The sequence below is a fragment of the Meleagris gallopavo genome, chromosome 1, assembly GCF_905368555.1.
Source record: "Meleagris gallopavo chromosome 1, MGAL_WU_HG_1.1, whole genome shotgun sequence".
Classification (NCBI taxonomy): Eukaryota; Metazoa; Chordata; class Aves; order Galliformes; family Phasianidae; genus Meleagris; species Meleagris gallopavo.
In genome coordinates, this window is record NC_139404.1 from 77,437,726 (window position 1) to 77,459,956 (window position 22,231).

The window sequence follows — 22,231 nt, forward strand, 5'->3', positions numbered from 1 at the left end:
TCCAATTACTTATTAAATTTTGAGAGATGTACAGCTTCCTTCTCCAGGGAAGATTGTTCTCTTTTTTGTCAGTTTCCCTCCAGAAACCGTATTTAAATCCTGCAAGGCCTTCTTGTTTTGGAAGCCCTTATAATTGCAGACTTGGTTGCCTATAAGTACAGCAGCTCCTTAATTTTCTATGACTGATAAGACATTGCTTGCCTCCTGCCTGTTTTCACTAAGCCTTTTTGCTCTTGCTGATTAATGCTAGATTCTAGCCTTCATTCTCATTTCAAACATATTTCTAGAGCTATATCCTGCTTACATTAGGCCTAATACATTTTCTAGCTTTTAAACTCCACTTCCACTCACATTTAAATCTGCTTTGTTGTTTTTTCTTTCTTGAAGTTGTATTTATAACTGCCTATTTTTTGATCTGCTTCCATAAATTGACTACAGTCCTTTTAGAATTTTCCCTTCTTTCTTTCTACCAGAATGTTGCTATTCAGACTTAGTAAGATTCTTATAACAAGAGTCCTTTGTTCTTTTTGCAAAAGATGCAAATGACTTTCTGTCAGCTGCAGTGCATTCAAATCTACAATCTCTTTTATCTCCTTTTGGTTTGAAAGGGAGCTTTAAACTCTACAAAAACTCACCTTAAGCCACAAATCATCCTGATTTTAAGCAACTGTTCCAAAAGAATTATTTTACTCTTTTTCTCTACTCTCTTGCACTATGCGTGCATGTATATTAGCAACATCAGCACAGGAATCTGAACTCTTCTCTACATTTATTAACTAAAGACCATTGTAATCTGAGCTGCAGGGTTTGCTGTTGCACATTGCATAGAAGTGCTGTCCAAATGGGAAAGCAATGAGCAATTATTACTGGGGGAATGCACTTTTACTACAGTGAATGTTTTTAGTCCTGCCTTAGGAGGGAAACATTATGTACAGTTCATGGGGGTGATTACACAAGGGCGACCAAGCACAGAGGCACAAATGGAAGGTGTTCCTCCAGGGATACAAATTCTATCTTTTGCAAATTTGGGATTTCTTCTCAGAAATGAGAGTAACAATTACAGGAGTCTTATCATAGCTACCGTAACTGTACTGAGGGATGCTCATTCTAGGCTCAGTAATAAGAGAAGAATTAAAAAACAGCAGTGAATGCAAGAGGTGGCCTTGCTCCTCTGTGCCTCCTGATAAATTAATTGGTATTTTCACTGGATTTTCTTTGAGTTCCTTATACTATCAGCTGGAGTTGTATGAGACACATACTTGGGGCTGTTTACACTACAAAATGATTGTTCTGTTTCCAGTGGAAGGAAGCAAGAGTCCCATGGTGCTCTTCAGTAAGAGGCAGCAACAGGGATTTAGTTGTGGAATTCTGATGAAGTGTTCATGTCTTCCCTTCCTGTCTCTCGCTTTAACTCCTCACAAGTTTGTTTTTATAAACAAATATACATTTGGCACCAGTCTTGAAATACAAAGAATTATGAGGTATAAAATAGCTATAAATTCAGGATACCCTGTAGACTTCTCTCACTTATACCACAGTCCACCAGAGTCCCTCAGTCACTTCTGTTTATTTCTGCCTTTTCCATTTTCTCTTTTCCAGGGATAATGTAGCAGTGCTGCTGGAGATCTGCTGTGATAGTCCCAGGCCACATTCTTATGTCAAAAACCCAAGTTTTTTTTACACCCACAGAAAATCTTAACAGTAATATTTTAAAAACTTTAAAAATATACTTAAACCTTAGAGAAAATGCTGGGTTCAGTTGAGCTTTCTCTGGTCATTTTAGAGATTAGCCTCTAAGCCTGTTGAATGGTCTGTGGTAACCTTTTACAAGGTATTTCATAAGCAAACAACCCCATAAGCTATATTGCAACCTTACACGGGGTTGCAGTGTTGGAGAGAGTTGCGAACACACAGCATTCAGTTTTCCCAATGTAGTGTGCAGACTTAGACCCAAAGAGACTCAGATTTAATCCTGGATTTCTCAACAACCCTCTGAAATATGACCCACCTCTTAAGCTACTCCCACGCCACCTCTATCCAATTAAGAAGAATGGATTCGTAAAATGCCATATTGTGTACCCATTTGGTTTGGCAGATTTAATGAGCCATTGTGATAGAAACAAGGTAATGCCCTCAAGACACTGAAGACTATCCACTGTTTCTTTTTCTCCCCCTTAACCGTTTAGCTAGCAAACTCATACCATCAGCTGCACAAATCTACTCTCTCCTTGAGGGATTCTGTAGGCAATTTTTCTGACACTTTTACATCTCTCATAACTCTAGCTGTGTGCTGGCAGCTGTGGGGTGATGTTCTCCTCATCTCTGCAATGAAAGCCCTTTTCCTAGGCAGGTTCAGTTACTAATATATCAGAACTTTGCCTGTCAATGGCCTGAAATGGAAAAGCTGTGGGCAGGGTGAATGCTGAGCATTGAGCTCTTCCTTCCCACCCTCTTCTCCAAATGTATGTATGTAGTGCAGATGGGAAAGAATAAAATAATTTCTCACAGTCATAGTACAGTTTTTGAAAGGCGTGTTTGGTAATGTTCACAAACATTCCCATTTTTCCCTTCTCCAGGCTCTATTGTTAATACTTCAAGAATAAAAATATTGGGTAGATATGTAAATCTTCTCAGACATTTCACTATTTTTCATTAAACAGAAGACAAAATGTCACAGTGGTTTCTAAGGAGGGCTCTGGAAACAGTAGACAAATATTTATTTCATTCATTTTTTTGTAATTCTTCATCATCATTTTAATACTTTTTATTTCCCCTTTAATATCCTCCTTCCATCCAACCTATTCTCATTCCATATAGAGACATCTACCTGTCAGAGGATCAGTATGTAACTACACATTGGTATTCAGTATTTTCAGTTTCTCTCAACAAAACTCCATATCTTCTGGGCAAGAGTAGTACAATTGAATAATACGCTCTTGTGGGATCTCAGCTCAAGGTTTGTTGTACACATCTCCAGAAAGTGACCAGTGCACAGCACAGCTTTTCTGTGCTCAGACAAGAGAAGAAAGACCAGGAATTAATTTGTTGTAGAAGTTTCATAACTTACCTATTGGAAGAAAAAAATTTAAGACATAATGTGATTAAACATCACATAAAAGACGACATTTACAAAAAGGTTTTCAAAAAATAGTGCTTAGACTTCAGGAAAGCCATAGTGATACTGCCAGTGTTTCTGTTAATTCTGGAATATAGGCCTAATAAGCAAATTCATTTAAGGCATATTTTTCTTAAGTGTCTACAATCATAAAGGCAAGAGACTCTTCTGTGATGATGGTTTTGCTTTAGATTATTCCAGTACAATTAAAATCCATATTGAAATGTAATTTTCTCAAAAGTAAACATTTGGTGTGACGTGAGACCATAGTGCTAGATGGAGAAAAAACAAAAAAAAACAAAAAAACAACCCCCCTCTCCCCCCAGAATATATATACTGCTCATATCTATACTGAAGCACCAAGAGAGGAGCCTAGACTTGAGGGACAATTTATGTGGAGGGCTGTCTACTAGGAGTCAGAAATAGAAAGTGCTTGACTAGAGTGCCTTACTTTCACCCACAGGTTTTTATCCTGCTATTCCTTTTCTTAAATGGAAAAACAAACAAACAAAAAAACCACCACCAACAACAAAAAAAAGACAAATACAATTGAAACCACTGCCAGAGCAATCTTTGCTATCCATACCAAGTCCAGATGTGTCATGCCAAGAAGTGATCTTTGTAAAGTAGCATGATCCTGGTGTCAGAGACAGATCAAAGAGCTCATTCAGCTTCCTTATTCACCATTTCCTCCCTTGTTTCTACCCTTCTTTTCCTAGGAGAATGTTTCCAGCCATGAGGGTGAAAATTACAGGTTTGGATCCTCACCAGCAGTATTATATTGCTATGGACATTGTACCGGTGGATAACAAGAGATACAGGTAAGCTTTTAAGGCATATAGATAGGAACATTTTGTGATAGATCAGTGTCAGTTAGAGCCCAGGAAAGACAATAGTGTATAATATGCCATTATACACTATTGCAAAAGTATGCTGGAGGAGAGACTGTTGGTTTAAAACTTTGAGTTGACCAGAATTGTAAGACAAAAACCTAAAGGTTTAATATACTTCCTTGCACTTTTTTTCTGAGATCTGAGATGGATAGACCACCCACTGGATAAGGAACTGGTCTCACTCAAAGAGTTGCAGTCAACAGCTTGATGTTCAGGTGGAGATCAGTGACAAATGGTATACCTCAGGGGTGGGTATTGGGACTGGCTCTATTTAATATCATTATCAGTGGGATTGAGTGAACCCTAAGCACTGTACTTTTTGGTACAGTCAACATGCAGGAGGGAAGGGATGCCATTCAGAGGGAATTTGGCAGGCTTGAGAGGTGGGTCTGTGCAAACCTCCTGAAGTTCAACAAGGACAAGATCAAGATCCTGAACCTGGATTGGGACAGTCTGATGCACAGATGCAGGCTGGATGGAGAATGAATTGAGAGCAGCCCTGAGGTGAAGGACCTTGGGGTACTGGTTGCTGGAAAACTTGACCTTCGCTGGCAATGTGCATTTGTAGCCCAGAAAGCCAAACATCCTGGGCAGCATAAAGAATCATGGTGAACAGGGTGAAGGAGATGATTCTGCTCTTCTACTGTACTCTCCTGAGACTCCACCTGCAATACTGTGTTCAGCTGTGGCCTCTGCAGCATAAGAAGGATATGGACCTATTGAAGCAAGATCAGAGAAGGGTCCAGACCTTGATCAGAGGGATGGAGCACCTCTCATGAGAGACTGGGTTGTTCAGTCTAGAGAAGAGAAGGCTCCAAGGAGACCTTTATAGTGACATTCCAGTATCTAAAGAGGGACTACAGGAAAGCTGGGGAGTGAATCTTTAGCAGGTAGTGTAGCAATAGGAAAAGGGGTAATGGTTTTAAACTAGAAGAGGGAAGAAATTCTTTACTATGTGGGTGTTGAGGTACTGGAACAGATTGCCCAGGGAAACAGTCCCTTCCCTGGAAATGTTCAAGGTCAGGTTAGATGGGTCTTTGGGCAACGTGGCTCCTAGTCATGGCAGGAGGGTTAGAACTGGATGTTCTTTCAGGTCCCTTCCAACTAAAACCATTTTTAAATTTTATTATTTTTCTCTGTAGTTTTGAATAGCAGTCAGTTTTTATTTGGGGTGGTTTCCAGCATGCATTTCAGAATATATGTTATTAACAACCACTCTCTGAGGGACGTAGCAATTGGAGTTTAGAGCTTCTAAAGCTATCTCAGCAAAGAAGGAATGGAAAACTAGGCTTTGAACAGAGAAGAGCGTCTCCAGTCTACCCTGAGCTGAATGGTGTCATTTTTAGTGTTGTCCAGCACAGCATGAACATAGACTTAAAGTACTTAACTGATGAAAAACACAGTTGAATCTCAACTAAATTACTAGATTTCTCTAGTAATAATGGCCTTTACCCCCTAGAAAAGTACTCTAGAAAACTCATGATGCTCTGCATCACAGAATACGACCCAGACAGAAATTATTTATCTATACTCAGAAGACCCTTGAGAGCAACTCTTTTCCCAGAACAGTCTTGACCACTCCACATTCCAAAGATTCAAGAACTTTTCTTAAAATGCTAAATATTTCATTTTTCTCTCAAAGTGTTTCTCAGGAAAGTAATTTTTTGGAAGCATCAAGATAGTTCCCTAGACCTAGTTAGTTATTTTGTCTCTTTCCTTCAATGTAGTTCTGAGAGTATTTAACTCAAAAATTAGTAGATTGTCTTATATTCTGTTTCTGCCCTTGCCAGCTAATGCAGCCACATAGAATAAACTAGCACTGAAAGGAATGAACTTTCTTTTCCATTTCTTTTAAAAATACAGGAAATGAATCACTGTTAGTAGGTAAGGACTGAAATAGCTTCACAGAGCCACAGAGCTGAGTAGAGACCCAAGGAAGGGCAGTGCAGGGAAGAATTAAGAGGTGTTAGCAGGACTGTTTGTGAAATACTTTAGACTACAGGAGCCACAGAACACAGAGAAAGAGCTAAGAAGAACTGCAGGAGAGTAATTTTTGGCATACACAGGATGGTTAGCTCAGTAACACAGAAGATAATTTAATTTTTTTTCCTCTAATCCTGACATTGGTTATACTAAATGGATTTTCCTATTTCACTCTATTTTAAATGAGAAATTCTTTTTTATCAGTTGTTCTGGTGGTATCCATAGGATTTTGGCCTTTTTGGATGAATATATGTTTTGTACAGTCTGGCATGGCAGTCAGTGCAGATTTCCAGAGATCACAGATCATTTATCAATATTCAAAACTCACCTGGATATGTTCCTGTGTGACCTAATCTAGGTGTTACTGCTCTGGCAGGGGGACTGGACTAGGTGATTCAAGGTCCATTCCAATCCCTGACATTCTGTAATTCTGTGATTCTGTGATTTTCAGAGAGAGCTTTATTTACTATTTTCTATCCTCTTACTCTGGCTCAGAGAGGGTTAAGGAGTTAAGGAGGCACATGTGGCAGAGTTTTACAGGGAAAATAACTGTGAAGGTGGTTTTAATAAGGAATCAAGTCCGAACAAGTGGCTCAGAGGTAATCTGGCTTTCATTTAGAAGGTAGGAGGTTGCAATAAAGCACATTCCCCCCTGACTGCAAATGAGTGCTTGGAGTGTGTGCGGTAGGATGGCAGGAGAGGGAGAACTCTGGGAATGTTCTTCCAACGACTGAGTGACAATTTTTCTTAGCCATCGCCTCTTCCTCTTTCAGGTATGTGTACCACAGCTCCAAATGGATGGTGGCTGGCAATGCTGACTCTCCAGTGCCCCCAAGGGTTTACATCCACCCGGACTCATTGGCTTCTGGAGACACCTGGATGAGGCAGGTGGTCAGTTTTGACAAGCTCAAGCTGACCAACAATGAACTTGATGATCAAGGACATGTAAGTTAGAAGCTAATCTTAGTTCGTACTTTCCCAGCCTTGCTCATCCCAGAATGAAAAGAGTGATGCTGTTGCTCTAATGGCTCCCCTGTCCTGGTGGCCACACATGTGTAGACACTTCCCATGAGTGTAGAGATTTTTTTCCGTACTTCAGTGCTTTTTCTCAGATGGTTCTTGTCCCTTTAAAGCAACAAGCCCATTTCTCTTTCAAACAGTCCAATTTGACAGGTCAACTGATGTTTGTATCATATGCACTTATAAGACAAGAGTAACTCTATTTGTATTAGTCCTCACTCCATCCCTGTGTCCTTGTACCTATGGATGTAGTGAAGAATTTTTAGGGAAAAAAAATTATTCCTCCTCTTTTTTTCTGCTTCAGATAATTTTACATTCAATGCATAAGTACCAGCCTCGTGTTCACGTCATCCGCAAGGATTTCAGCAGTGATCTTTCTCCGACGAAGCCAGTTCCCTCAGGAGATGGGGTGAAAACCTTCAACTTCCCTGAGACTGTCTTCACCACAGTGACAGCCTACCAGAATCAACAGGTAAAGCTATGTGCCTTCAAGCTTCTTGTATGTGGGATGTTCATAAAAACATTGGTACGCTTTTTGTGTTTGTGAGTCATTAACTTCTCCAAGAAATATGGCTAAATAAATGTGTCCAGTTTACAAGCTCACTGTACTTTTCTGTACAAAAATAAAATGCTTGCTGTGAGGTAGTCAATAGACACGAGCTATCTACCCAGACAACCATCTTGGAGATAAGATGCCTGCCATTTTTACTAATAAAATAACTAGATGAGATAAGCCACAGAGGTATATATTTTGTTCACTTTTCCTTGCCACTTTGTTGTTCAAACTCCAATGTCCTGTCCAGACTGCAATTTTGAAGCAGTACAACCACTTCAGATCCATTATTTCACAGAGAAAACTTTATTTTTCATATCAGTGAAGGTAGAAGCTTCAAAGAAAAGGGAACACCAGCAGTTTTCTGACAAAAGAAGCCTTATAGTATGAGCAACAGCAGTCTATTTTTTGCACACTAAATAAAATTCTCATGCGTAATTCACAGTTGATTCTGATCCTGTAATTTCCACACTAGAGAATTACTACTGAATCCAGATATAAGGAAATTGTATCGTTGCAGCGGGATTCCTTCTGCAGAAGCGTTGACTGCAGGAGCTTTGTGACAGATCTGCCCTTTTTCTTGAACCAGACTTCTTGGCACCCAAAACTGTAAATGTAGTCCACACTAGTATTTGATTACAGAATTTCATATCTTCTCAAAATATAAGACATCTTTAAGAGGAAAACAATTGCTAGGAAAACATGAGCATTTGAAAAAAAATATGTATTTGAGGCTGTAGAAAAACATTAAGTTCTGGAAAGGGCTGGCCTGTGGATTCCACAAGTTTCCTCATTGGCCTCTTGAAATGCAGTGTCCAAGCTTTTGAAGGAGGAGGTTGTCTGCTTCATTGCTTCTACAGGTATGGTCACTGTAGCTGCTGAGAATTCCTTATATCCATCCATTCCCTTTGTACTCTTCTCATGTATTGCTTATTTGCCAGCCACCTTTGCCTCAGCCATTCCCCCAGTCTTCGCACCACCTCTGCCATGCTTTAGGCTCTGCATGCTCAGCTTGTTCATGTACATGTACTCTTTGTCTTATTCTCAGATGAGATGTACAAAACATTTCCTATTCCTGCCATACTTCTCCTTGGGGAAGGAAAGGGAAGGGAGAGGGGGCATTGTTACGATGGCATTAAAAATTCAGCATAAGGTAATTTTTTCCCAGCAATGACAAACAAAATCTCAGTTGATGAAGGTTTTTGTTGTGTAAATGATGAGATTTGAGAGTGAGTTTGAGAGGACAAATAATGAGATTTGAGATTTGAGTTGAGAGGACAAGGAACCGTCACAGGATGGAATGATGGCACAAGCAATGTTAGAAGAAAAATAATCTGTTATAAAGCCTGTTGGGAGAATAATTTACACAATTTTCTTCCATAAATTCCACAGGAAGATTGAATTGGAAATGGTAAGGCAAACATCTCTCTGTGCTGCCATCTGAGCTTCTGGAAAGTGACCTAGTAAACTCATTGGACAACAGTGTACTTAGTACTCTTGGACAGAGTCATTCAAATCAGCTAAAATTAGCCAGCAAATTTTTAGTTTTTGTTTTGTAACATATAAGAGCAGTGTTCCTGTGACTGCTTTTACCTATTCCTAAATTTTTCTTAGTCCAATCCCTTCAAATTGGCTTCAGACAGGATTCAAAATGGAATAAACTATTCCAGCAGAGAAAAAAAACAAAAATTACACTACCATGGTGGATTCACTACCATTGTAGCACTTGTAATTTTCTACTCTTCCTCTCACAACTGTATACTTATACTCAATAAACTTTTAATTGTAGACCAAACACATGAAAAAGATAGAGGAAGGAGAAGAAATGAAAAGAAATGACAGGTTTTCAAATGTTATCATTTTTTTCCTGATGATTAGATGTATAAGACCCTATCTGCAAGAGGGAAAGGAAGAACTCTGTAAGCCACTTTACTGTAAAGAAAGCATTGAAATTTCGTCCTATCATCTCTGAATTCCAAACATTTGTGTTTTCTTTTTTCAGAAACATTTTTGGGGGTATTTTTCTAGCAGCAGTAAAGGAGATTCTGGTAGGACGAAAAAGCTTTTTTATTAAAAACAAATTAAAATCCACTGAATCCACACACTTGCCCTCCAGTGGCTGTAAAACTTTGCCTTACTGGGAGAAGTGTCTCTGGAAACAGTTGTAAAATGTTAGCAAAGCCACCACAGGGATTCCCTCTACTGTAACTCCATACTCCACAGAACATTTCTGTCTCTGTACACACAAGTCCCAGGACAGCTGCAAAATCAGCTTAGCGGAAATTAAGTTCACAAATTAAGCTTCTGCAAAAATAGGAACTGCATTCCATATCTGAAGCTAATAACCAGCAGTAAGGGCTTGATTCTGACAGAAGAAAGACACCTGCAAGTCCATTTTAGATCAGTCTATATTAAACGAGTCCCTTTTGAGCAGTTTCAGCAAAAGCACCTCAAATTCAGCTGAATCTGGAGGTCTTCCTTTTCAGAGCCACTGTGTATGGAACAAAGTGAGGTTGACCCAGGGAAGCTCTTGTGCTGTACCAGGTTAGGGAGCATGATAAGCATGATACTACCAAATGCAAAGTTGGTATCTCAATATTATTTTCCATTCTTGACAACATGGAAATTCTGTTAAGAAAGGAAGAAAGGAAAAGAGAAAGAAAAGAAAGAAAGAAAGAAAGAAAGAAAGAAAGAAAGAAAGAAAGAAAGAAAGAAAGAAAGAAAGAAAGAAAGCAAGCAAGCAAGCAAGCAAGCAAGCTGGAAGGAACATTCCTCAAAAAACACCGTCCAGCTATCTTCTTTGTTAAGAGAAGGGAAAAAAAATGGTTTCCACAACAGCAATTCCTTGAAGGCCACCCAGATGCTGAGCAGCACAGCAGCTGTGCATGTGATCAGGTGGCCAGTTGCTGTCTGTAGGAGACTGTAGGCTGCACTTTGCCTGGCCTTTTCTCCTCAGCATTGCTTGAAGGCCTATGAGTGCATCCAGCTGTTGGGAACTGGGAATGATGGGGCAGGGATACCCCCAGTGCCAGCCAAATGCAAATGGTGTGCCTGCTTCTTGAAATGTGGGACTGTTGATGGACTGTAGCTCCTAGGGCTTCTCCTTTGGGAATAGCCTCTTATCTCCAGTGCTATGCTCAGCAAATGTTCAGAGACAAACAGCAAAGACAGGTTTCCTGGTGCTGCACCACTCATTTGCTAAATTCATAGTCCACTCATAGACAATGAAGGGTGACTTTAACATGAATCTGTGGGAAAACATACAAAAGGTAATCATACAGGTGTCTCGGGAAAGAGTGGTAATCATCCATAATTTTAATTTGTTGAAAGAAAAATATTTTTTTGAGGAGATGTGCTAATTCTCTTATTCTTCTTCCATAGATCACCAGATTAAAAATTGACAGAAACCCTTTTGCTAAAGGCTTCAGAGATTCTGGGAGAAACAGGTAAGGGGAGATTTTTTTGTGCATCCAAACTGATCTCTCTCGTTGATGAGTGCACAGGGCACGTATCTGAGAACCAAGGGCGACATTTTCCAACACTACCTCAGTTTTACAAGAGCAGTTTGCCTTAGACTGATTCTTAGAGGATCCAGAAGACTGTTTACTTTGCCTAAACAGACACATTAATGATGGTTTCCTTTGAAAATACTTTCCAGGCCAGCCAGATGGACTGACTTGTTTCTTTTCAGAAGCTTCCTCCAGTGCTGCTCTTCTTTCTATCTGAAAGTAGAGGGAAGCTTTGGTCTTGCAGTCCCCAAACCCAAGCGCAGGAGAGGGTTTTGGATACTATTAGACCTGCCAAGACAGCATCACTTTCCTGCTTTACATTTTCTTTTTCTATGACTCTGTATTTTTGCTGTTGGATCTTTAATTAAATATTCACTTTTATGCCTGTATCTTTTCCATAATCACTATTCTTCAGGGTATTTTCTTCTGTATATCCATTTTGTTGATTTTTTTTCTAGCTTAATAATGAAATTATTATGCTTATTTCTATTTTTCCATCTTTCTCTGAACCTTTCTATTGGTTGTTTAGAATATGATCAAAATATTCTTTAGCTTCTCTGATAGGCTTTTATATATGTATTACTGGTATGATACTATTATACACAAAATATTAGGTAAAATAAATGAACTTGTGGAGATACTGTAGGGCTTCTCAGAGATTTCTGTTGTTGAAATGAAGAACAGAGATGGAAAATTAGGAGACTGCAGTTTGGAAAATGGACAAATAGATGCAATGTTAATTCTCTGCAAAATAACGAATGATGCTATAAAAGGGATCTAGACACTTCTTTTTTTTTTTTTTAATTACACATGAGTCTGGCTAAAAGATAGATTTATCTTTTAATTTTCACAGGAAATTCCAAAAATTTGGAGCACAAATGCTTGCTTTATATCAGAAGACTTTTTGATAGGGTTTCAGGATAACAGGGCATCAATGTTCTAGTTTTGAAACATTTCAATATTTCTCTGATGATGTCAAACTTTTTCACTTTATGCTACTAAATTTTGTCTGGATTTTTATGGAAAGATTAAATAGAACACCTTAAACACTACTTGGAATACTTCATATTTTAACAGACCAGTGTAAAAGCAGAAGCTTTAATTGAAATATTTTTTGTATTAGGAGAAGACAATATGGTGCCATGCACAACTCCAACAGTATGTAATAAACCTAAACATTTCAGTTTTACAAATGATGTGGGCATCCTTTAAATTAGCATGACAAAGGCTTTTAACTTTAAATTAATGATGAAACTGAACATGTATGACTACATTACAAGAGCACTAGGGTTGTAAAGCAAGGCTCTGAGCGTGCACACCAGAGCACGAGTTGTATTCACTGCCTTCATTTGCTGTCACCATGGGCATCGTGATTCAGTCTTTACTTGCATGATCCTCTTGAATGTTTTCATCAGGACTGCTATTTCATTCATGGTTTGCCTTGGAAGCCTTCAATGAGTGAGCAACTCCCCGTGTTTTCAATCACCCATTTAAATACATCTTCACAGGGGAGATATCCTACTCACCAGAAAACTTTCTAGGTTCCATCTCAAAGCTGCTTTGTGAAAAGACATTCCAACCCTATTTAATCCCCATCAAGAGTATTAATTCTGATATTTAGGGTACACATGCCTTTTACTCTTCTCTCCATCCTTGCGTGGGGGAAATAGCATATGCCCCTGTACAAGGTCTTCCCTGTGTGCAGCTGCAGCTGCACTGGAGGCTGGGCTCAGAAGAGGGATTGATGCAGTTCCAGGTCCATGGTGGGCTGGATGAACATGGAAGGTATTAATAAGGTCCAAGCCCAGTGAATTTGGACAGTTTCCTGAAAAGGTTGGGAATTACTGATCTTTGTAGCTCATTGATTTAAGAAAGGGCAGGAAATTGCTACATGGCTGCAGCTGTGGGGAAGGCTCAGTAAGGCTCTCTGCTGATGTAAAGAGGAATTAAAATCTTTAAGGTATTACACATCAAAGAGAGGAGCCTGAGGCTTTAGGAAGAAAAAACAGGCAAAGGTATTTGCAAGCATATATAAGCAGCCAGGCGCCTGCCTCACAAGCAGTGGTCTGGCGAAGGTTGTACTGCTGCTGTCAGCTAGTGGAGGATACTGGGATGCTCAAATGCTACCTTTCTGGGGCACACATACATAGGTGTACACGTAGGAGGGAGAAAATCAGTAAGATCCAAGCTGCATGTGGAAAAGATTGATGAAATGGGATTTTTCTTAACTATGTTGAATGCCTCCTCTCTCCCTAATTAATTTAAATCCCATCATTGGCCAATTAGTTTAACAATCATGATACTCTGCATCTTTCTGCATCCTCACACCTCTGGTCAGCTACAGTGCACGAGGCTGTAGCTGGAGAATGTCCCACTGAAGATGTGGGATAATTGGAGAAAGGCACAATTTGTGAAGCAGGAGTGTATCTGTCCAAAGGGTTTTCTGTATGAGATCTTAAGAAGAACCCAACAATTTGGTAGCAGGAGAAGCTACAGAATACCTGGGACTGCTCCAGGGCAACCCAGCTACATCAGGATGCTGAACCACAGCCATAGGTAGAGTTTGCCAACAAATGATAAAGAAAATCCAAACACTGGGAAGAACAGAGCAAAGTGAAATCTTAGATCACTTCTTCTGTAAGGCATTGCCTTTCTTCTTTGTGTTGAGGCTTTTCCACAAAACAAAGAGGGATGATTTTCTTTCCCTCCCTTCTTATTCAATTGTATCTTATTGCTTACTGTTGTTGCTTGCTGCATAAATTACAGGGTTGGCTATTTTTTCAAATTAAATTCCATTTTAAATCTTTCACTTGCATCAGCTTGCAGCTTTCCTGTATGTTTCCTCATGAGTGAGGTCTGTCTTCATTAGTACAAGAGTGTATTAAAAACCTGCTGCACTGGGGGACCCCCATCACAATATAACTACCTTTATCCATCTGAGGAACTGTTGTTGTGCATCTCCTCTTAGATATCCCTCAGCTGTTTGCATGGTTGCCTTCTTTTGCAGTGCTTGGGCTGGGAGAGGGAGCAGTGAAGTATTTCAGAGGGAAGGATGGAAATAGCTCAGCAGCTGAACTTTTTTGAAGACTTTGAACACTGAAAAAATATTAGCCAATGCTGTTCAACAATCTAGCCATCAGCTTTGATAGGTTAGAGTGCTAGCTCGAGTCAGGAAGCCTAGGCTTAGTTACCTCTTAATTAAAGTTTTGTAAAAGTGAAACAAAAGAGCTGGACTCGGTGGAAAAAGGACACTAACATAAAAGAGGTTCTTCTCTAATATGGCAGTGTACTTAAGAGCCAGGTATTGCTAGTTTGTTTTCCCAAACTTCAAGAGATTGAGAAATAGCATTTTTGACATACAGAGATCAGCTAGCCAAATATTTAGTGGTGCAGGTTTAATACTGTAGAGCCTATTTTTGGAGACTGAGTAGAGTTCATCTGGTGGTGGAATGCTTAGGGGAGCTCCATATGCTGGAGAAAGCTAAAAGGAGAGACAGACTGGAAACCCAATGGGGTGATGAATGAAAAAAAACAAAGCTGAAGGCAAGCAACAACACTTTCTTTTCAGATATGGGCAGCTGAGGTGAATAAAAGCTGTTTGTGTTGGAAGTGCTTTTAGAGCTTTTTAGGGTAGGAGAGTCAGGAGGATGCTTGGAGCCAGCGGTTTGGCCTCTCTTGTGAACAATGAAATGATGACCTGCATCCCGCATGCAGAAGGAATGGCAAGGTCAGCCATATGGGATGGATTATGGACATGCACAGATAGCTCGTACATCTTTTTTCATTTTTCAGACAATGGAACTGTTTCATTTATTGCCTATTATTAAAACTTTATAGCACTCGAAATAATTTAAAAAAAAATGAATGAAAAAGAGAGAGCGAATTTTGGATACCTTTTAAAGGACAGACCTTATTAAAATAAGGCTGGCAGCAAGTCCTCTTCTTATGCTTTCTTACTTCCTTCATAAAGTTGTTGTGAGAGGGAAGTGTTTATGGCCTGATAGGCAATTTAAAGTCAGTTTTTCAGAGCTTTTTTTTTTTTTTTGGAAGAGAAAGTGGATGCCACATGGGTAATTTGAGCACATTTTACAAGCAATACTCACCAAAGACCAAAAGAAACTGCTGAGAATTTCAGAAATTCCGAAAAGAGGGTTTTTTTAAACAACATTCACTGCTGTTACAAAATGTCTCTCCATTGGCAAACTGTGGATTGTTTTTCCCTGTAGAGAATGATACACACACAGGATAGCACTTCACTTCTGCCTAGGATAGTGTTCTCTTCCTGTCCTGTGGTGGAGGTCTGTGAGGAGAGGTGTCCCAAATGGCATCCCTCATTCCCTGGTATCCTCAGTAACAGAAAGAGTTGAGTCCAGTCCCTGAAAGAAGTAAATTATTTCTGATTTCTACTTTTATTTCTTCTTTTATTATCTCCTGACTATTCTCTCTCTCCTTTCTTTTTTTTCTTTAGAAATACACATAATAAAATACATGAGAGAGCTGTATTGGTACAAAGGAAAGCTGTAGACTGAAAGCTCTAATTGCTAGGAAGCTTAAACTTTGAGTCAATCTGAGTTGTAAATAAATGATGCAGGGGCAATAGCTTAATGCTTCCTTTGATGAAAGCCCATTAGGGGCTGGATTTAACTGGTTTGGAGTAGAATTATTTAGGCTGGAAAAGACCCTCACAAGCAGCAGGGCATTTTATGCTTCCAGGATAAACGGTCCCAGAAAGTCCTCCCTCAGCATTTGGGCTGGGGATCGTTTCATGAGGCTGCAGAGAGGCATCAGTCTCCTCCTGGCTGTGCTGAGAAGCAGCTGGAGTCTGCACGTGTGTGGCAGAGGAAATCCTGGGAGTGGTCCGGCAGCCTGAGAGTTGCTTTTTGCACACAGAGCCTGGCTTAGCAGATGGGCTCACACTCAGCACTGCCTTGTTGTCTCCAAGCTCCATGAGCTGGCAAAGGCTGCTGTATTAACCAGATAGTTTTGTTGTAATGTGCTCAGTGCTAGTGTGAGATTGCTATGCAGAGATGTCTTCTGTTTCTACTTCTAACAGCTTAGCAGCTAATAAACACCATGCAACAACCTCTCTTCTAAACCTCCTCTTAAAATACAGAGTTTGGTTTGCCAACTCCAATGTATTTAAAGCATCTGAGCTTCCGGGGAGACTTTGGAAAGTTAACTGAGCAAGAGGAGGCACGTGCAGAAAGACATTTTCAGAAGCAAAAGGCAGCTCCAGTATCAGCTCAACATCTGATGAGAGGCTCTGGGGATGTTAGAGCCTTTTGCATTGAAACGGGATATGGTCTCACATTTGACAAAGCATCTCTAGTTGTGTTAAGCCAGTGCAAGGGCTATAACCTCCTGCTGGAAAGGAGGCAAGGAGAGACCTGGGAACAGAGCAAGGTTCAGTGTCCACAGAGGGGAATTTTTCCTAGGAAGAAACCTCAGGATACTGTCTCATAAAGAGCAGAGAGGGTCCTCAGTTGGTAATGCATCTATGTTCTCAGTGAGCTTGTGGAGTTAGAGACTTCCAGCAGTGCTAATATTTTGCAGTAGAAAAAACCCCCACAAACCTGAGACTCCAGTCCTTTAAGAGGAAAAGCTGTTCTCACTTGATTTTTGGCTTTTTTTCTTTGGTACTGTCACTGTAGTGAGTTATGGACCCAAAGCAGAGAAGCCATTGACCTTTTTATAAAAAGCCTCTTACTGCATTTCTGGTCAAAATACAAAACCAACAAGATTCCCCTTTGGATGTCTTCCAAAAGCCCTTCAGAACAGTGTCCAGAAATGGGAAGTGACAGGGAAGGTTCATTCATAAAAACCCTCTCAGATTCTGTAGGATTAATCTCTGATCTCCCATGTTTGTATGTATGACAGCTTGCTTCTGTAAAGTGTTTAAGCCACTTCCATAAGTGTTTAAGTGTGCTTTGAGGGCCTGTCATTTGTCCCCTGCGAAGCAAAATGGAAGTTAAGGATCCTTGTTAAAAATCAAAAAGGACTGGAAGACCATTAGGATTTATGGAAGTCTTGAACAGGGGAAGTTCTGTTTTACTGCAGCAGCCAGCGCCTGCACAGAAAGGCTTGCTGGATGAATTCACAGTTGCCAAGGTGGCCTTTTGGTGGCCACTGGCAGACCAGAAGTCAGACCCTTTTTCCCTATGCCAATACCCTTGCTGGCTGATCGATGTTCTTCTTGCTTTATTCCATCCTGCAGGACGGGTCTGGAGGCCATCATGGAGACCTACGCCTTCTGGAGGCCCCCTGTGCGCACTCTCACTTTTGAGGATTTCACCACCATGCAGAAGCAGCAAGGTGAGTGTAAAAAGGATGGTGCAAAGCAGAAGAGGATACAAGAGCTATGATATGCTCTGTTTTTCACGCTTTGCTGAACTCTTGATGGCTGTGAAAGGACACCGGGAGGGTGGATGGCAGCTAGGAGACATTGGGCAGGCTGTATGTTATGAGGTGGAATGCAGCTGTCTCACCTCTTTGGTGTCCTCAGAGCTCAAAGGAAGTGGAGTAGGAAGGAGTGCAGCATTGGATAAACCAGTCCACATGCGTGGCGTGGGTTGAGTTAAAAACAAAGACAGACAGAAGCAATGTTCCACCATGTCAAATGCATTGATCAGCATTTATAGTTAGAGTTTGCCATTTGTGCGGAAATGCAAGGGGAAGAAGTCTGTGTCCTGTGGGAGCTTCAAGAGGCCGGAAATATGCACACCTCCCCCAGGATCACACTGCCTCACTTGCAAAACCCAGTAGCCTTTCTGGAGAGACTTTCTGTTAGTATGAGGCTGGGAAGAATTATCGGGTAGCCCAAGTGTTTCCCAGTTGTTCATGCTGTGTCTTTTCATAGCTTCTGCCCTTTATATCCTTCATTTGTTAAACAGGGCTTTCATCTCCAGTTTCAGGCTGCAACATCATTTTTATTTTGTGCTGCTAGGATTCACCCATTGACTTTTTTGTAGTTCTTTTTAGTTAAAAACACAGTCATCACTGGGAACAGAGGTATCACTGCAATCTATTACTTTTTCCCCTTGATATAAACACAACAAAAGAAACAAAGCAAAAAAGTATCTTTAGATGTGACACCTGCGAGGTTAAACAGTCAGAAATAAATGGGTGCCAGGTGTAGCAGAGCACATTCTCTGGCCTCCCTAGTTTGAGCTGGACTTCAAACCAAATCTTCTCTCCAGACCTTGGATCCACCTGGAGATGATGTGTTCTGCTCCAGAGAGAGGCTGGGGGCTGCCCACTGGGGATCCAGCAGAGTGTGGGGGGCAGGAGATGTTTTGCAGAAGCTCAGAGGTATGCATTAAGAAGCACTTGTGGTGGGGTGTGCGGTCAGAGATGGGTTAAAGCAGGGATTCAGAATGGTTTTCATCACCCACCTAAATAGAAACATAACAACCTCTCCTCCTGGTCATCCTTGCTGGAGCAGCCTCTCCTCTGGCAGCCGGCTGGCCCAGCTCACCTCCTGTCCAGGCTCACATGGCTCCCTCCCCTCCCAGTGGTTATCAGATAACATCCTAGTGGCAAGTCCAGCTCTAGCTTACGTGGTAAGGTAATATTAGGAAAGGAAAATATTTAATGTATTTTTAGCTTGTTTTAATATAGTTTGGCAGCTGAAAAGCCAGGAAGTGAGCCAGTACCCTGTGACCAGCCGGCTCTGTGCAGACCACCACCGCTGCACTACGGTTCAGTGAGAGCAGGGCAGCCCTAAATAAAGCTGTGTCCGCAGGTTCGTCTCAAAACTGTATAATTCACTAGAAAACAGTGAGTGCTCTTAAGCTCTTTATTTAGTCAAATGAAACAGCCCCAAGTTAGTGCAACTGAAATACTCCCTGCACTGTAGTGCTCCTCTTTCCAGTGATTCCTTTGACATGCTGAACCCTGGTCTCAGCTGTAGGTGCAAAGCCAAGGTACAAACACACTCTATTTTAATTCCTGGCTATGAGAAGAAAATCAGCTGCTGACACCCAGAACCAGCAAGGAGTGCTCTAGGGCTGGCTGTAGAAAACTGCCTTGGGGTTACAGGAGACTTTGGGGATGTGTATATTGTCCTTCCTCCCTTCTCCTCTCTTCTGTGGCTTTACATGATGCCTAGATGTGTCCATTGCAGCTTGAGAAGGGCACATCTACTGCAATGAGTTGAAATGAAGGCAGTAAAAATGGCCTAGTGCCTAGGAAGAGATACCATAGATGAGGAGCCAGTTGTAGTTGTTCAGTTGTTCAGGAAGGGAGAGAGGGAGGACATAATGGCACTGAAATAAAATGCTGTCTGTGCTGGATAGGAAAAGAAGTAACAGGCTCCAGTTGCATGAAGTCTAGCAGAGTGCTGGAATAGATTCCCTGCAGAGACTGTGGAATTCAATCCTGATTTTCTACGGATGAGTACGCTTACTGTGGTAGAAAAAATGATGCTTTCTGAGACAGAAGCTTGGGACTTTAGCAGTGTAAATATGCTGTATTTTCTGTTTTTTATCTGGATTTTTACATGTTGAGGATTATTATGGATTCTTATCTTTTCTTTTGCACTTTAGTATGCTTTTTTATGAAATAAATGTTTTATCTCCCTTTTCCAAAACAGATTTGTCAGACAAATCTAACCAAATTTTCTGATTGGGGCGGAACTTTGACTGTTAGAAATAACTGGATAGCTGTGAAAGATTTTTAGAGCATTTAGCTTAATGCCATGTGTACCAGCTTGAAAAAGTTTGCACATTTGAAGGAATGAATAGCAGGTCAATCTCAAAGCCGATGAGTAAATAGGAAACCTGACGACAAATGTGAAAACACTCCCCTTGAGGACAGTCTCAGTGTTTCTCTGTGGAGACTATTTTGTGGACTAACCAGTCTGGAAACAAATAAAACTACACATTTGCTAAAAGATAAAAAAGACTGCAATGCCAACAGTGCTGATGGGTATGAAAGTATGAACGGTAGGGATTGCTTGGTAACCTGCAGCATTCAAACAAATTGTGGGTCTAAGTACAGTCAGATATAATATCAAGTGCCTAGGAACAAAATGTAGGGTGTACATAACTACTGAGTGTGCTGGAAAGCATTGGCACTGACAAAGATTTGGAGGTCAGGGTAGATGAGCAGTGATAAACAGGGACATATTATTATAGAAAAAAGAAAATAGTGGGAAGCAGTTGAGAGAAAATTTCCTGGCTGCAAACACTATAATACTGTCTTCTACTGTACATATTTTTGATGGTAGAAAGAAATTAATTAAGAGGAAAAAAATTAGAATGATTTATTGGCTGAAGCAGATGCCTGAGAATGGAAGCTCAGTTTGCAGAGTTAATCAAAAAGAACATAAAGAACTGAAATGCTTATGGCCAATGCTATCTTGCAGAGAAAAGAATATGTGGTAACTTCCTGTCACTCACTAGAATCTTGTAACTGTGGTTTCCGTGTTTTCATGGCAAAACTGTGTGAAACACTTCTGTCAGGTGGCTCTGGCTTTTCAATTCTAGCTGAATGTTTCATCCCTTTTTTGGGGAGATAATTAGATAAGAAGGACACAAGTTCCCTCCCATCTATCTTCTTCATACAATTAATTGTTTTAGATTTTTATGTCCCTTGTCTGTGCTTCTTACCATGAATAGAAACAGTAATTTTATTTCTTTTCTACTGGAAGGTTTTCTGTGTCCTTAATCATTTCTTTAAAAATATGTTTGCACAGAGTATTCCAGATACAGCTACATAATACAATTATCTAAAAGTATTATAATTTTTTCCACATTAGCTTTTCTCTTGTTTAACATGCATCTGAGAGTTTTGCTCATTCATTTGGCCCAAGCTATATGTTGAGTAAGGGCCATGATGACACAGAGAATCAATACCCAGAGCATTGGATGCAGCTGTTTCATACAAGGATTAAATAACTTTCTGATTTACACAATGATAGGTTTCAGCTGCCACACAAGCTGGAGAGCCTGATAGCCACAACTACTCACACAGATGTCTGGTGACTGGTACTAGCAGTGCACAGACTTTACTTCCATGTCTTTCCAGTGCAGTAAAACACATCAGTAAGTCTCCATAGCTCTGTTATCACTGTGTCATCCTACCGAAGAGAAGAACATGCTATTTCTGTTAGTGAACTTTCCTGGCCTGAGCACAAAATCTCTGTTGGACCACATAATGCAAAAGTCATCACAACTTTACTACGGCAAGCATTGTTTTTGACGGTATCACAGCAGAACTCAAGATAGTAGTTAAAAAAGTTCCCCCAAACAGAACCTTACAGATGCTCAGAAAACAGCAGTTCAGGAAAGGCTGACCTTCTGAAGAATGATGTCAACCACTCTGCAGTCTACTTATTAGTAGGGAAAAAGGGGGCTTGGGATTATTGAATGCACATGGCAATGAGATGTGAGGAAAGCCAAGAATCTATTAAAGACTTTAATTGGAATATATTTTCAAAATTTAGCTTGAACTTTATCCAGATTCTCATTATTAAAAGTATGTGGCTCAGTTTCTCGATTTTAACAGGGTACATTAAGAAAAAAGAAGAGAAGGGGGATAAGAAAATAGGAGTTCCAGTAACTCTGGATTGTGTCACTTTCCAAGAGTAAAAAGAGCCAGTGCTGGCTCCCATATGATATACAGTTTCCCACAAGATGCTGAGATGAGCAGATTGCTATCAGCAACTGTAATTTTTGCCAGGACATAGGGACTAGAAAGACACTGCGACAATACTACAGCAGTGATCAGCATTGGAACCTCTCTATAAAAGCTGATGACTTAGGCAAAGAGTTAAATCAAATGTATCTTGGCAACTGGTGAAAAGAATAACCTCCCAGGCAAGAGTTCAGGTCAAGTAAGAGAGTCACATGATGTGATTTATCAGCAAGATTACAGTACATAAAATGTAACTTCTCCATTAAATCATTGTTTTGATACACGTACACTAAACCCCCAAGTGGCAAGCTCCAAGTGCTGAAGTCTAAAGTCTTTCTTTTCAAACTGTGTTTCCTCAGTTGACTAGTACTTTTGCTGAGGTTCCTCACCACTTACTTTCAGTAAATTCAACCTGTTCTTTATCAGATTGAATATTTCTCTTGATCTTGCCCTGGGAATCTCAAGTATAGAATCATAGAATTATTAAATGGAAAGACCACTAAGATCATCTAGTCCAACCATC

At 40.3% G+C, this 22,231-nt stretch overlaps 1 protein-coding gene across 1 annotated transcript in view; it reads left to right on the forward strand.

Annotated features, from left to right (window-relative positions):
• Positions 1-22,231, forward strand: part of TBX15 (T-box transcription factor 15) — an 87,532-nt gene that overhangs the window by 56,183 nt on the left and 9,118 nt on the right. Inside the window, exons 3-7 of the mRNA XM_003202683.4 lie at positions 3,835-3,936; positions 6,765-6,936; positions 7,316-7,483; positions 10,946-11,010; positions 17,288-17,385. Coding sequence (XP_003202731.1) covers positions 3,835-3,936; positions 6,765-6,936; positions 7,316-7,483; positions 10,946-11,010; positions 17,288-17,385 — 605 coding nt within the window. The remainder of the gene's footprint in view (positions 1-3,834; positions 3,937-6,764; positions 6,937-7,315; positions 7,484-10,945; positions 11,011-17,287; positions 17,386-22,231) is intronic.